Below are 16,975 nucleotides of genomic sequence, written 5' to 3'. Positions count from 1 at the left end.
AGGACCCCATATAAACCTGACAGTGCGATTGCACTGAGTGACGCTTGTGAGATCGCATACATTATATCCTCCGTTGCGCCTGTAGAAAAAAAAAGGCTGCAGCCCATAACAACAAATTCATACATCTGATCTGTCCAAAAATATGTAGTTAATTATACTAAAATGTCTTTGCAAGACTACTTACCTGTCACGTGATACCTCGATCACGAGATACAAAAGAAGGAAGTACCGATTGTCACATGACTTACGGCTCTTCACGTTGTTAGTCTGCACTGGAGTGGTAGGTTTCGCCCGGAAGGTGAGGTTTGAATTTTTTTTTCATTTGCTAATAAAGTTATTGTCTTTGCTCTGTATTTTTACCGTGTAATTAGCGTTGTTACTATTTCTTTAGTCCATAGTTAGCTTCTTAATTTACAGCTCATGTCTTAGTTGTTACTGTGATTTTTTTCCCGAATGAATGATGTTATTAAAACTTTCACACGATCGGTGGAATTTATCCAAGTAGTTACAGACGAGCGTAATTTTCAATCCAAAGTAAGAGTTGATGACAAGATGAGACTTTTCAGATTTTGGCCGTAGTTTACCAGGTTTCCTTGCATAGCCATATTTCTAGTTTATAGCCAATGTTTAAAGCTCACCAAGAAGCTACTAGCTCTTCCGCCACCGGTAGGTTAGCAGCACGTAACATGGGTGCATTAATAGAACCAGAAAACTTTGGTGTTCGCGTTGGAATTATTGGAAACGATAAACATTTCTTGAATGAAGAATAGCTTGAAGTGTAACTTCAAGTGTGTTTGCAGATGCGTGGGTTGGTGCTTTGTTTTCTGCTGGGGACGATGGGGGCAACGGGGGCCCCAGACAAGGACGAAATCAAATCCCTCCCAGGACTGAAGAAACAGCCCAGCTTCAAGCAGTACTCTGGTTATCTGGACGTCGCCGGGAACAAACACCTGCATTACTGGTTAGTACGATAATTTCCCCACTCTTGTGGACCAGGCTGAATGAAATATAGTTTTTTCGCAAACCTTTATGCTTTGTGATGGCTCTACTTTTTTGTCTCGTTGAACATTAGTTACACTTCATCACATGATTTTCTGAAGAAGGAAGCAAAACTGCTGGCTTGTGCCCTTTAACTCTTAAACCGATTCAGGCAGTGGTAAAACATACTCAGGCATACCCAGATTCAGTTTCTTTGCATTTACAACAATGTGATTTGACCTTTTCAGTCCGTTGAGAAAATTGAGAAAGTTGAGAATTTAGTAGGGTTTTAATACAGGCTCAAAACCAGACTATAGCACTCATTTTGAATGCCCCTGTCCCTCAACATATAACTCATAATAAGTGCTCCTCTGCTCATCTCTGCAGGTTTGTGGAGGCTCAGAAAGACCCAGCCAGCAGCCCTGTGGTTCTGTGGCTGAATGGAGGCCCAGGGTGCAGCTCGCTGGATGGGCTACTGACCGAGCACGGCCCTTTCCTGGTGAGTCAGCTCCTCTTTACACTACACTACATTACATTACACTACACTACACTACACTACATTACATTACACACATCCTACACTACACTACATTACACTACACTACACTATACACACTACACTACATGACACTACATGACACTACATTACACTACACACATCCTACACTACACTACACTACACTACATTACATTACACACATCCTACACTACACTACATTACACTACACTATACACACTACACTACATTACACTACATTACACTACACACATCCTACACTACATTACACTACATTACACTACACTACACTATACACACTACACTACACACACCCTACATTACATTACACACATCCTACACTACACTACACATACATTACATTACACACATCCTACACTACACTACATTACACACATCCTACACTACACTACATTACACTACACTATACACACTACACTACATGACACTACATTACACTACATTACATTACACACATCCTACACTACATTACACTACATTACATTACACACACACTACACTACATTACATTGCATTACATTACACACACTACACTACATTACATTACACACGTCCTACACTACATTACACTACACACACCCTACACTACATTACATTACACACACCCTACACTACATTACACTACATTACATTACACACACACTACGTTACATTACACACATCCTACACTACAGTACACTACATTACATTACACACACCCTACACTACATTACACACACCCTACACTACATTACATTGCATTACATTACACACACTACACTACATTACATTACACACGTCCTACACTACATTACACTACACTACATTACATTACAAACACCCTACACTACATTACATTATATTACACTACACTACATTACATTACACACATCCTACACTACACTACATTACACTACACTACACTATACACACTACACTACATGACACTACATGACACTACATGACACTACACACATCCTACACTACACTACACTACATTACACTACACTACATTACACACATCCTACACTACACTACATTACACTACACTATACACACTACACTACACACACCCTACATTACATTACACACATCCTACACTACATTACACTACATTACACACACCCTACACTACACTACATTACACTACACTACACTACACACACCCTACATTACATTACACACATCCTACACTACATTACACTACATTACACACATCCTACACTACACTACATTACACTACACTATACACACTACATGACACTACATGACACTACATGACACTACACACATCCTACACTACATTACACTACACTACACTATACACACTACACTACACACACCCTACATTACATTACACACATCCTACACTACATTACACTACATTACACACACCCTACACTACACTACATTACACTACACTACATTACACACACCCTACACGACATTACAATACACTACATTACATTACACACACCCTACACTACACTACATTACATTACATTACATTACACACACTACACTACATTACATTACACACGTCCTACACTACATTACACTACACTACATTACATTACAAACACCCTACACTACATTACATTATATTACACACATCCTACACTACATTACATTACACACTCCCTACACTACATTACACACACCCTACACTACATTACATTGCATTGCATTACATTACACACACTGCACTACATTACATTGCATTACATTACACACACTACACTACATTACATTACACACGTCCTACACTACATTACACTACACTACATTACAAACACCCTACACTACATTACATTATATTACACACATCCTACACTACATTACATTACACACACCCTACACTACATTACATTACACACACCCTACACTACATTACACTACATTACATTACACACACACTACGTTACATTACACACATCCTACACTACAGTACACTACATTACATTACACACACCCTACACTACATTACACTACATTACACACATCCTCCACTACATTACACTACATTACATTACACACACCCTACTCTACACGACATTACACTACACTACACTACACTACGCACCACTATACTACACCACACACACACACACACACACACACACACACACACACACACACACACACACACATACACTGCACTACACTACATGCACACACCCCTACCTGACAACCTGATAATGGCATTATGGCGACTTCACAAATTAATTTCCCTCTCTGCCAAACTTGTACGACTGATGTATCAATGTTCCAATGGTGTTTTTATTCTGAAAACTCCACTACAGTATAGAGAGACTTGCAGATTGGCTGAATAAGCTGAACCTGCTGTATGTGTAAATATGCCAAAAAAAGTAATGAAAAAGGGCACTCTAAATGCATATAATAAATTGTAGAAAGCAATGTACCTACATTTAACCATGTATAGACAGGAATGAAAATACTGTGTTTTGTGATTTGATTGTAACTTGTATTAATTTGTATTTTTGTACAGATTCAGGATGATGGCACCTCCCTTGACTACAACCCGTATGCTTGGAACAAGGTACACGGTCCCTTATGACTATATTCCCAACCTTTGCCCGTAATGCACGTTTATGTCCTTCCACTATCCATAGACATTGTAAATACCCTGTGTGCCAGTAACTTTCACTGATCACGGCAAAAGGACAAAGATGGTGTAAATGTAGTTATGTGGTTCTGGCAAGACCATCACTGTCAGCACAGCTTGTTCCACATGATCTTTGGTTGGGGTTCGCAGCAGTGTCCGGTGTGTGTGGAAGAACCAGCCAAAACCAATTCAGTTACATTGACTGCATTCCGTTTTGTAATTCTTAATTCAAAATTGTACATTCAAGGTTGTATTCACCATTACACTTGTTGGTATGAATATACAGCAGTGTCTCGCGAATCAATTGCTGTTGTGTGACGCGTGCATTCTGATAGCTGGGGGCTGAGTGCTCTAGAGGATGTGGGGAAGCACGGCTTAGCAGGCAGAAATCCAGATGGAAAAGGTTTCACTGACAATCCAAAGCGCTGTTGGGATGGACTGATGTTAAAAAGCCTTTGTGTCACGTCCGGATCCAACATATTTGTGGTTACTAATTTCCTGCCAAATGGGTTCATTAGTCAATGTTCGTCATAGAAATAGGCTTTTTTAAAATTTCCATTCATAAAGAACGCAGATATCTTAGATAAATATGACCGTTTTATCTTCCATTTGGCTTGTTGTTCTCAGGCTCCGGAGCCATGCTTGGTTGCACTGGACTGCTGAGAGATTTCTCAGTGTTGTCAGTGATACATGTTGTCTTTGGCTTAGTCTTATTGCTGGGCTCAGGTTTTAAAGGGATTTTTCACTTTCTGGAGTGAAATATCCCTTTTAGAACTCTTCTAGTTGGATAATAAAATTAGTCCAAACTGTCCAATTACATGGAATATAGAATGGTACATATACAGTGCATCCGGAAAGTATTCACAGCGCTTCACTTTTTCCACATTTTGTTATGTTACAGCCTTATTCCAAAATTGATTAAATTCATTTTTTTCCTCCAAATTCTACACACAATACCCCATAATGACAACGTGAAAAAAGTTTTTTTGAGATTTTTGCAAATTTATTAAAAATAAAAAACTAAGAAATCGCATGAATTGAGCTCAGGTGCATCCTGTTTCCACTGATCAACCTTGAGATGTTTCTTCAGCTTAATTGGAGTCCACCTGTGGTAAATTCAGTTGATTGGACATGATTTGGAAAGGCACACAGTTCCCAAAGTTGACAGCGGATGTTGGAGCACAAACAAAGCATGAAGTCAAAGGAATTGGCTGTAGACCTCCGAGACAGGATTGTCTCGAGGCACAAATCTGGGGAAGGGTACAGAAAAATTTCTGCTGCTTTGAAGGTCCCAATGAGCACAGTGGCCTCCATCATCCGTAAATGGAAGAAGTTCGGAACCACCAGGACTCTTCCTAGAGCTGGCCGCCCGTCTAAACTGAGCAATCGGGGGAGAAGGGCCTTAGTCAGGGAGGTGACCAAGAACCCGATGGTCACTCTATCAGAGCTCAGGCGTTCCTCTGTGGAGAGAGGAGAACCTTCCAGAAGGACAACCATCTCTGCAGCAATCCACCAATCAGGCCTGTATGGTAGAGTGGCCAGACGGAAGCCACTCCTTAGTAAAAGGCACATGGCAGCCCGCCTGGAGTTTGCCAAAAGGCACCTGAAGGACTCTCAGACCATGAGAGAGAAAATTCTCTGGTCTGATGAGACAGAGATTGAACTCTTTGGTGTGAATGCCAGGCATCATGTTTGGAGGAAACCAGGCACCGCTCATCACCTGGCCAATACCATCCCTACAGTGAAGCATGGTGGTGGCAGCATCATGTTGTGGGGATGTTTTTCAGCGGCAGGAACTGGGAGACTAGTCAGGATTGAGGGAAAGATGAATGCAGCAATTGACAGACATCCTGAATGAAAACCTGCTCCAGAGCGCTCTTGACCTCAGACTGGGGTGACGGATCATCTTTCAGCAGGACAATGACCCTAAGCACACAGCCAAGATATCAAAGGAGTGGCTTCAGGACAACTCTGTGAATGTCCTTGAGTGGCCCAGCCAGAGCCCAGACTTGAATCCGATTGAACATCTCTGGAGAGATCTGAAAATAGCTGTGCGCCGACGCTCCCCATCCAACCTGAGAGGTGCTGCAAAGAGGAATGGGCGAAACTGCCCAAAGATAGGTGTGCCAAGCTTGTGGCATCATATTCAAAAAGACTTGAGGCTGCCAAAGGTGCATCAACAAAGTATAGAGCAAAGGCTGTGAATACTTATGTACATGTGATTTCTTAGTTTTTTATTTTTTATAAATTAGCAAAAATTTCAAAACTTTCATGTTGTCATTATGGGGTGTTGTGTGTAGAAGTTTGAGGAAAAAAATGAATTTATTCCATTTACATGACAAAATGTGGGAAAAGTGAAGCGCTGTGAATACTTTCCGGATGCACTGTAGATTTTTCAAGATCACAAGCATGTGATTAGAATGTTCTGAACTAAACATTAAAATGCTGATGAAATGATCACTACTGGTAATTGAATCAAGTGATCTTAGAACTTTGACATTTTGAAAAAGCATTCCAAAAAGCCTACTCTTCAAAGGGTTAATAAATGTGATGGGTCCGGCTTCAGATGGCTTGGTGCAGCTGCTGATGCGTTAAATCACACCGTCGATATGGCAGGTCTGGACCTGATACACAGGAGAGTAGGACAAACTCATATGGATTTGTTGCGACTTGGCAGCTATTTCGAAACAGAAATGCCATACCAAAATATTGTGTCAAATGTATCGCATGCCAGGAGGTAAGTCAATATTTGTATATTTTCAAGTTTCAGTTTTACTCACTCGAGATATGGTAGGAGGGTGTGATGCTGGTGAAATGCATCACTGGGTTTTTATTTTAGTAAGTTAAGGCACCAGCTTCCTATCTATGCATATGATTGTTTGTACCTACCACAGATTTACATTTTTTGCTTCTGCCATTTGTGTTTGCGGCCATCATAATTCCAAATGGTTCGTTATGTCTTGTGATTTGAGTTTACAAGCACTTATATGCATACCGTGATGTAGTAGTTTTATTTTGGTCCTTATTAACATTTTTACAGAATGAATGCACATAGAAATAATGAATAAAAATATTCACCGAAAAAGTGTAGGCTGAAGCTTTAGCTTATTACACCTACCCTTTTTACATAACATTCCCATATTCAACTCTTTCACTACTAGGTTTAGGCTATATATGTAAAAAAAAACATGACAATCTCTGGTCATATTTATGGTTCATGCATTTGTGTAAAAGCATAGAAGCAATTTATTGAATTTGTTTCACATCATATGAATTTACAATTCAAGGTATTCTCATTTCATTTTCTAACTTTGAATTATTCAGTTAGACCTAAAAACCAAAGCTTCAGCAAAAGGGCGTACTGAATTTTTCACTCACTTTCAGTTCCTTGTGCACACATGATGGAAAAAGGAACTGGTTTCACAGCGTTTAAAAATAACTGAATGTTGGCGTTAGCTTACCAAGCAAACAGGAACATGATGGGGCCATTATCTCAAATTCCTATGCATACAAAATGTCACATTTGAATGAATGATACTACCAAGTCCCAGTCATTGAGTGGTGTGTTGGTGGGTTGCCTGAGATCCCCCTCTGACTTGGTGAGATGCCATGACAAGGGCTTGATGAGAAGGTAAATGTTGTTGTCCATAGATCGCCAATGTGGTCTACCTGGAGTCACCTGCAGGGGTTGGCTTTTCCTACTCTGATGACAAGCAATACACCACCAATGACCCCGAGGTGAGCTGTCCTGATGTGTCCTAATGACGGATGTCACTATAAAATATTTCAAAAGTTCAGATTTCCCTATAAATATGTGGTTGTGATTTTGCGGCCTTGGTAATTCTGAGATCAGTGCTTATTGTGCATCAGTAATATTTTTTAGTAATGCATAAAAACGAATAATAATCTTCCTCAAATATTCCTTGTGAAAGTATGAACCTGGGAAGGGTACGCTGGCTTCCTGTGAATCATGTCTGCTCTTCCAGGTGGCCATGAACAACTACCTGGCCTTGAAGCGGTTTTTCCAGCTTTTCCCGGAGTACAGCAAGAACAAGTTCTTCCTCACCGGCGAGAGCTACGGGGGCATCTACATCCCCACCCTGGCAGAGCACGTGATGGAGGACCGCAGCATCAACCTGCAGGTCAGAGTTCGCCCGCTCGACGCTGCTGGTGGCTTAAGGCGACATCATGCAGCGTTCTCGCAGGTTACGACATCCGGAGCTCGGATGCACACACAAGGTCAGGTTGCGAGAACCGAGAGCATGTGCACTCACAAGCACTTTATTAGGAACATTTTTCTAGACTTCTACTGCTGTAGCCTCTCCTCTACAGAGTTATGATGTGTTGTGTGTTCAGAGGTGCTCTTCCGCATGCCATTGTTGTAATGTGAAACTTTTTAAGTTTCTGTCACCTTCCTGTCAGCTTTGACCAGTCTGGCCATTCTCTTCTCACGTCTCTCATTAACAAGGCGTTTCTGTCTGCAGAACTGCTGCTCACTGGATTCTTTTTGTTTTTTGCACCATTCTTTGCAAACTCTAGAGACTGTTGTGTGTGAAAATCCCAGGAGGGCAGCAGTTTCAGAGATACTCAAACCACCCTGTCTGCCACCTACAACCATTCCACAGTCAAAGTCGCTTAGATCAAATTAAATGTAATAAAGTAAAAATGTTCCTAATAAAGTGCTCAGTGAGTCTATATTAGCATGGATTATACGGCTCCCGACCTGATCAGAAAAACGTCTTAAATGGAACCACCTCCGGATTGGTCACCTGGAATCGAAACACTGAATCTACTCGCAAGACCTCACACCTGACAAATTCAAGCCGATCGTGCCTGATAACAGTCTCGTGTATCTCACTATAATCTCGTATAGTGTACACTGCCCTTTAGTCTTGTCCCATTGCTGGGCTAAGGTTTTTAAGTGAGCTATTTACATTAACACTGTGACCTTTAACACTGTTACTGTCTGATCATAAAATTGGCAACAATTGGTACTTAAACCCCTCGCCATATGGCTGACATAACATGGTCATGCACATGACATAACCGCTGTCAGAAGATGGCACAACTGATGATATAAGTTGATGTCAAATTATATAATTACATCAGTAAATGTCAGGGTCATAATATTGACATGCTCTTATCTGAATTTTATGTCACTTGACATAACCTGACAGCATCTGCCATCTTCTGACAGCTGTTATGTCATGTGTAACATAGCCTTATGTCAGCCTCATGGTGAGGGGTTGGAGTAATTTGTTACCATGAAATTCATATGTCTTTCAGGTGCAAGATCACAAATATGTTCTTAAACAGAAGGTTCTAGAACACTGACTTAGAACTTTGAAATGAGAACATGCAGTCCTACAGCTGCCCATGCAGAGCTGCTACTGGATAATTTGTCTTTAATGTGGTAGTGCAGGCTGACTGGCTCTATAACAAGGTCCACCGGATCCTTAAAAGCCCTAAGGCTTCTAAAAGAAATGGAATGAAGTACTTGAAAGTTCTTGTAAAAGTCATGTAATTCTTAGGTGAACTGTTCTAAATGTCTGTATCAGAATACCGAGCATTTTAAAAAGTGCTGTAGTATTCAAACGTTTATGATTATTTAGCTAATATAGTTATAGATTATGCCCTTAGGAACTGCTCCTGGATCAGTGTCCACTACTTTGACTTATAATTTGTATGCAAAAACCCCTCCACATTTTTAGGATTCTGTGGGCATTCTGCCAGTGTACATATTAACATATTTGGGCTTTTCTGTCCCGCAGGGTATCGCTGTGGGTAACGGGATGTCCAGTTACGAGATGAACGATAATTCACTGGTGTATTTTGCTTACTACCACGGGCTCCTGGGATCAAGGTACGCATGATGATAATCCACTGAATGCAGAAACGCTTGTGATTAAACAATGACATGGCAGAAATGCAGTGCCCAGACACAGGCACAAATGCTTCATTGAGAGAACAATAGTTCTTCTCTTCCACACGTAGGCATGTTTGCAGTCACACTCGGTATCACCTGATGTTCACCTCCAGTCCAGAGCTCCAGACGGGTCGTGACCGAGTTGTTTTTTGTTCTGTCTCGCAGGCTGTGGACAGACTTGCAGTCATACTGCTGCAAAAATGGGACTTGTGACTTCTATGACAACAAAAATCCAAAGTGCTCAAAGAACGTGGGTTCATTTATTTAGTTTCATTTCTTTTATTTATAATTATTATTTTTTTCATCTACTTCTGCACCTTTTTTGTGACTGACCAAGTGTTACTTTACCTTAGTTACTTAGCCCTGCTCCGACACTAACAAGAAATTACAAATCCTTTGTTAGCCTATGTGAGCTGTTTATTGTTCATATAGAAGTGTATATCATTCTATTGCGTTGTGCTGTGTAAAAAACATTTTTTGATAAAAATATAATTGATGAATCAGATTAATGAAATAGGCCCTAGTTCTGATCTTTGTTGTACTCTTAGCACTTAGCACTTGAAACTGTATTAGCGTCTTTCAGCGCACTTGTCCCTGGTGATGGGCATGCACTTTGCACTTTGTTGTACGTTGCTCTGAATAAGAGCGTCTGTCAAATGCCAATAATGTAATGCAATGTATAGATATCACTTTGATAGAATTTTATCGTTTACTTGTTCTTTCTTTCATTCCCCCTCTTTCTTCTTCATTTGTCATTGTTTATTGTTGTATTTATTCTGATAATAAACGTCTTTATCTACGTGCTGTCTCCAGTTGGCCGAGGTGCAGTACATCGTGTACCAGTCAGGGCTGAACATGTATAACCTGTATGCGCCCTGTCCTGGTGGGGTGCCTCCGAAAGTCAGGTAAGATGCGTGGTAATACAAAGCCGTACAACATATCTGCAGTACTGCCATAATACTGTAAATCACGCTGATATAATCTATACCGTATTTGGCTGGTTATGTGTCGGACTGTTACTGAGAGGTGCTTGTGATTTGCCATTGCTCCCGGTGATTTGTTGCGTGTTGTTGTGGATGCAAAATGGCTCTGTTCCTCTGCACTTAGGTATGAGGGAGGCCATCTGGTGATTCACGATTTGGGAAACCACTTTGTCCGCAATTCCTGGACCGCCATGTGGACTGAGGTAACTGACAATCTGGGGAAAGGGGGTGGGGGGGTGGGGGTGAACAAGCCTACCATGACCCTAAATAAGCTGGGAACATCGTATAGAGTATCCAGTACTGCATTCGGGCTTGATCACTCCAAGGGTATCTGCTGGTACATGGGAACTTATTTACACATTGACAGGTATCTTTGTGACAAGTGCCTTCTATTGGTGTAACGTGAAGTTGACTTTTTTTTTTTTGATTTCCACTTATGCCCCCTTATTCTGCTTACGAAACTCAACCTGAAATATATTCCTTAATCCAATGTATTTAACCCCCTTATTAGCCCCTTTTAAAGCGCAAAATCTCCACCCACTTGAGACCGGAGAGCAGTCAATGCAGTTCAAATGGTGACTTGCAGTGCATGTTTTCCCTCCGCTGAGACAAAATGGCGGCCTGTCTGATTTGTAACCCTTTTCGCAGAAACTCCGTGGCATCGCCTCTGTACACGAATCGGTGAGCCTGGAACCGCCGTGCACCAACTCCACCCCCTCCACCATGTACCTGAACAACCCCTACGTCCGCTCCGCCCTGCACATCTCCCCTGATGCCCTGAAGTGGGCTGTCTGCAGGTAAAGGCTGAAACAAACCGGCTCCGTCAGGGCCCTGTCCAGCTAACCGTTCCTGTCAACCGTAGATTTATCAAGAGATGACTGGCTTTGTTCAGGTACTTTCCTGTCTGATAAAGTTAGTGGTTGTTGGTTGTTACTTAGCACTTGAATGAAATGCAGTTCATTACAGTTAACTTGCTTCGCCTGGTTTCTTGGGACTGAATTGGTTGCTGATATGAACATGAACCTGCATACCCTGCGTCTCTCCAGGACCAGGTTTATTATGTAATGTGTACAGTGTCTTTTCATCCCCATTATTCTTTTTTGTATTGCTGTGCTGCAAAGCTGAAGTAAATTATATTTCTTTAATTTTTTTAATGTGAAAATGTAAATCAAATATTGACATAAATATGACTCTGAGAAGCATTCACCCTGTTTGTATTCACAACCTAAATTAGGCCAGGTACATTACATTTATTTTATTACTCTGCATACATTAACAAGGACCACCTGTGTTGATTTCAAATCCACCGGTGTCCAGTTGCATGATATCACTAGAATAAATATCACTTTGTGAGGTGACTGAAATGGCAGATCAGACCAGCCACGCCGACCAGAAGACCATGGAACTGGCTTTGGAACTTTGCCATGAGGAGGAAAAAAAACCTAGATAAGGATAAATAAATATTGGAAGAGCTTTGAACCTTCCTAGAAACATAACTGCATTCATTATAACAAAAATGAGGCAGCTACAACACTGGCAGAATCGCAGAGCTATAACAGACTGTCTAGGGACCAACAATTTCCTCAGCGCTTCACAGATTTGGCCTCTTCAAGAGAGCGTCTTTGCAGAAGCCACTTCTAAGAGAGGACAGCCATTCACGACTGGTGTTATTCAGAAGCTATGTGACAGACCCTGAGACCCTTTGAAAAAAGGTTGAGCTCTTTGGCCTGAAGGCACACAGAATCACACGGGCTGAGCGCTAACCACACGAGATCATATGTTTGGTGGAAATTACACAACTCAACACCCAGGCAACACCCATCGAGGTCCTCATGCTTGGTAGTGGTGTAAGTGGCAGCATTGGTGTTGCTTTTTAGCAGGAGGGACTGGGAGGTTTGTTGCCGTCAAGAGAAAAATGTTGGGCGGCCTGCAGCGTAGTGGTTAAGGTAAATGACTGGGACACGCAAGGTCAATTATCTGAGCTTGCACTGGTGTTTTGTTTGGCCCTGTCTATGGACGCTTCCATGGTAGCCCGTGTCTTTGTCGTTGCAGTGCAGAGGTGAACCTCAACTACGGCCGCCTGTATATGGATATGAAGAGCCAGTACCTGAAGTTACTGGGAGCACTGGTGAGCTGAGATTCTGTTCGGAGGAAAGATCCTCTTCACTTACCACCGGGCAGGGTTTTTGAGTTTGTGTGTTCCCAGAAAGATCACTTTCTGGGTTTAATTATTGCAGGTTTCGTGAATATTTTGACCCAGAGAGTTTTTCTGTTTGAAGGATATCTAGGATATTTACAAAAGATTCTGATAACCCATGTGTGGGGGGAAAAATGCACAAATGAAATATAACAGGTGAGCATCGTCTGATAAAACGAATCCAGTAAAAACACAACAATAGCTATTCTTCAGTTTAACTTTCGTATTTATTTGATCAGACGGATTAAGAGAGTGGAAGGCCTACCAGCTTTCTGATAGTTCTTCAATTTGCACATACACACAGTATGACTTAAATGCAGTTTTCAGCATACTGCATACTGGGGGGAACATAAACAAAAAAATGCACGCAGATGGCTGCTAACTTTTCTCAGTATTTGGTCTTTACTGTTATCAGTATTTTGTCTTCACTGTTACCCCTTGTTGGCCTTCTATGAGAACCGGAGTGTACTAGCTACCCCCTTCTGGGTGAAGCAGAGACATCTAAGTGAAAGGCTGTTTGCGTGTTGGGAGAAAGAGAGAAAGGAAGACTCCCTTTTAACACTTAATAAAGAAGTGGTCTAATAGGAATAAGGATTATAATAAAAGGTTATCTTTGATCACGTGATTATCTCTGTTAACACACATTGTAAATTAAGAATCAATTAGGAAAATTATCCTTACAATCAATTAAGAAAATTATCCTCACACCCGCCAGCTATACAGTCACTGCAGAAGCATTCTAGGATAGTCTAGAGCAAGAAAATATCCTCAGGCATCTTTAAATAAGCTCTTATAATGTAGCTATGCCACCAGGAAATCAGTGCCGGCCTAATATCAAAACTGCTTTTATGTTTATCACATGCTGTACTAGCCATTCAGAATCTTTTTTCAAAATATCCTTCATTGCTCATAAAAACTGGGCCAATTGAAAACGTAACTGAAACGTAACCATCAAAAAGATAGCGTGTGAGGAAAGCACTGAAGAGGGAATAGTGAATAAGTAGTGAATTGTGCACTGACGTGGCTGCTCTTTCCTGGCTGTAGAAGTACCGTGTGCTGGTGTATAATGGAGACGTCGACATGGCCTGCAACTTCCTTGGGGATGAGTGGTTTGTCGAGTCTCTTCAGCAAGAGGTAAGAGTCGTGTTTTGTTTTGTCTATCACTTAAGTCATTTTATTAGATGGCCATATCTCATTATGATTTTTCCTAAATTAAATACATTTTCCGCTCAGTTCCATTCACACTAGGGATGGGTATAGTTTAGATTTCGCAAATGCAAAGTAGTTGAACAATTTAATTGTTCTAATATTTTAAATTATACTTTATACTTATAATTTATATAATTTCAGTTTTGGCACTTTGGCTAGCTTGATAATGGTCAGGAGAATGTACAGTGTGTAACATAAGTGTGAAATCTGCGTTGCACGTTGCAAGCTGCTGTAGTGGTACCGGATTCCCGCTCCCAACCCCAACTAACACCTCGTCCTTCCTGCACTGACATTCTGACATTCTGACACTGTGATATGGGGAAAATGGCTCCTAAAATGGCTCCTCTGCTGCCTTTCCTCCTCAGTTGGGCGGTGTTGTGATGCTGCCCTCAGTCAGATGATTCGTCTCTCTTTGTCAAATGTTTCTGTTTCTTGTGTCTGACCTGTCATCTAATGTGGTACTGCAAGTGTGCATACCTGTGTATGTATCTTTGAAGATCAAGATGGCTATATATATATATATATATATGTGTGTGTGTGTGTGTGTGTGTGTGTGTGTGTGTGTGTCAGGTGCAAGTAAAGCGCAGGACCTGGCTCTACAATACCGCAGATGGTCAGCAGGTCGGTGGCTTCGTTAAGGACTTCTCCAACCTCAGCTTTCTCACCGTCAAGGTAAGGTTGACCCCTGCGGTCTGGAGTCTGCATGCTCTGAACCACAGACCACAAACACTCAGCCCTGCACTGGGTCAGACTGCCATGGGCTTAATGGATGTCACGTGCTGTTTGTTCAAGATTATGACTTTTTGTATGCTGTGTGATATTCTGCCACATTAATGATAGTAGGTTCTTTAACTGACCATTTCACAGTGAAACAAGAGCAAGGAGACCATTGACGACCTTAGGGTCGTTTGAGTTCTGTGTTGATGTTCATAATTGTAGCATGCAGCGTTTTACATATACGTTTTTTAAATAATGCAATGTGTAACAACATGTAATAACGTGTGTGAACAGCAGGGGGCGTATTATGTACACACATGTATGTGGCTCAACTTCAGCACATTGAATTTGAAATGAACTGCGTTAAAGTGCAGACTCACCTTTGATTTGAGGGTATTTAAATGCATATCCAATTTTAGGGGACCAAAACTAATTGGACAGATGGCATCTCCGTGGTTTCTGATTAGTCCGATGTATTCGATTGCTTCCTTTGTGCAGGTACAAGAGCTTTCAGTATCTAGTCTTGATTCAAGGCTTTTGGGGTCTGTACTTTTAATCTCATAGTCATCGTTTCATTTCAAATCCAACGTACTGGAGTTCAGAGCCGAAAGAACAGAAAATTGCACTGCAGACTGCACCGAATATCACCGGTGTCTCACTTGTCCATCAGGGTTCGGGTCACATGGTACCATCGGACAAGCCAGCCGCTGCTTTCACCATGTTCAGCCGCTTCCTGAATAAGGAGCCGTATTAAGACCGGGGCGATGTCGTGACTCCACGCCCCTGCCTCGCTCCACAGAGGGTGTCTACGCGATTGGGTTACCTCCACTGTCTGTCCTTACTGTACCTCTCTAACATCGACCACTAGCTGTGTGCCCTCTCCGAACTCCCCTTGCAGTCCCCCCTCCCCAGTACTGCTGTGCACTGTGAGAACCTGGGTCTTTGGGTTGATCCAAAAAATACACCCGGGGGGGGCATTGATAAATCGGAGGTGTCTAATCTTGTCTGAGAAGGGCAGGTGTGGTTTCAGGCTCTTTCTCTATCCCAGCCAAACGCTGGTTTCAGCTAATCAATTAATCACGGCCTTCGGTCAACCAATCAATCCTATACTTGCACACCAGCCCTTCTTGGATACGATTGGATACCTTTTGTGTCATGTGATTTGCACAGGATTGAGGTGTACAGCATTGAGCTATGCGTCCATGAATGCACATCTTTTTCTTTTCTTTTTACTAATATTGGGTAAAAGCAAATGCATTTTTTGTACATTTTTTGCTTTCTTGTCTCTAAAAACTGCTGTGATGACCAGGTACTGCTGTAAATAATTTAATATCTGGTGAAGATTCCATTGCTTCTGATCTTGCCTGCCTTGCTATGAGGGAAAAAAAAAAAAATCATGTCCATTATGTTGGTCAAACTTGTTGAGCCAAGTGACAGGAAATGTAACTAACGATGGCACTGATGTCAGACTGACAACTTTGCCTGTTAGTTCGTTTTAATCATTAAGATTCAAAGGTTGCTAATGGAATTGAAGGGAAAAAGAGTTAATTTAAGAATTAAATCACAAGTTTGCCTTTTTAAAATGTATTTCACTTTTACTCTGTCAACAACTGAGCATCTGAAACCAGGCTTCAATGACAGTTCTAAAATGTCAACCATTTGCAGTCTGAAGAGATTTGTGAGGAAATCTGGGTATTATGCTTGAAAATGAAGGCTAATTCTGCATTCTTAAAAAGGGATCATAAGACAGCTGGTGTTTACCTTTCTTTGGTCTTCAGATTGTTGACAATGTTTTTTTTGTCAATAAATGTCTCATCAAACT

General features: G+C 41.3%; 1 protein-coding gene across 1 annotated transcript; it reads left to right on the top strand.

Annotated features, from left to right (window-relative positions):
• Positions 1 to 271: 271 nt before the first annotated feature.
• On the top strand, positions 272 to 16,973 carry ctsa (cathepsin A). Its single transcript, XM_061219189.1, has 15 exons — positions 272 to 280; positions 801 to 961; positions 1,366 to 1,477; positions 4,005 to 4,055; positions 7,773 to 7,859; positions 8,108 to 8,263; positions 9,893 to 9,984; positions 10,213 to 10,297; positions 10,861 to 10,952; positions 11,155 to 11,233; positions 11,679 to 11,827; positions 13,083 to 13,158; positions 14,272 to 14,361; positions 15,007 to 15,108; positions 15,824 to 16,973. The coding sequence occupies exons 2-15, from the start codon at positions 801 to 803 to the stop codon at positions 15,905 to 15,907; spliced, it is 1,416 nt and encodes a 471-aa protein (XP_061075173.1). The 5' UTR covers positions 272 to 280; the 3' UTR covers positions 15,908 to 16,973.
• The last annotated feature ends 2 nt before the right edge of the window (positions 16,974 to 16,975 follow it).

Source organism: Conger conger, chromosome 14 (assembly GCF_963514075.1).
Source record: "Conger conger chromosome 14, fConCon1.1, whole genome shotgun sequence".
NCBI lineage: Eukaryota > Metazoa > Chordata > Actinopteri > Anguilliformes > Congridae > Conger > Conger conger.
This window is presented reverse-complemented; position numbering and strand designations above follow the sequence as displayed.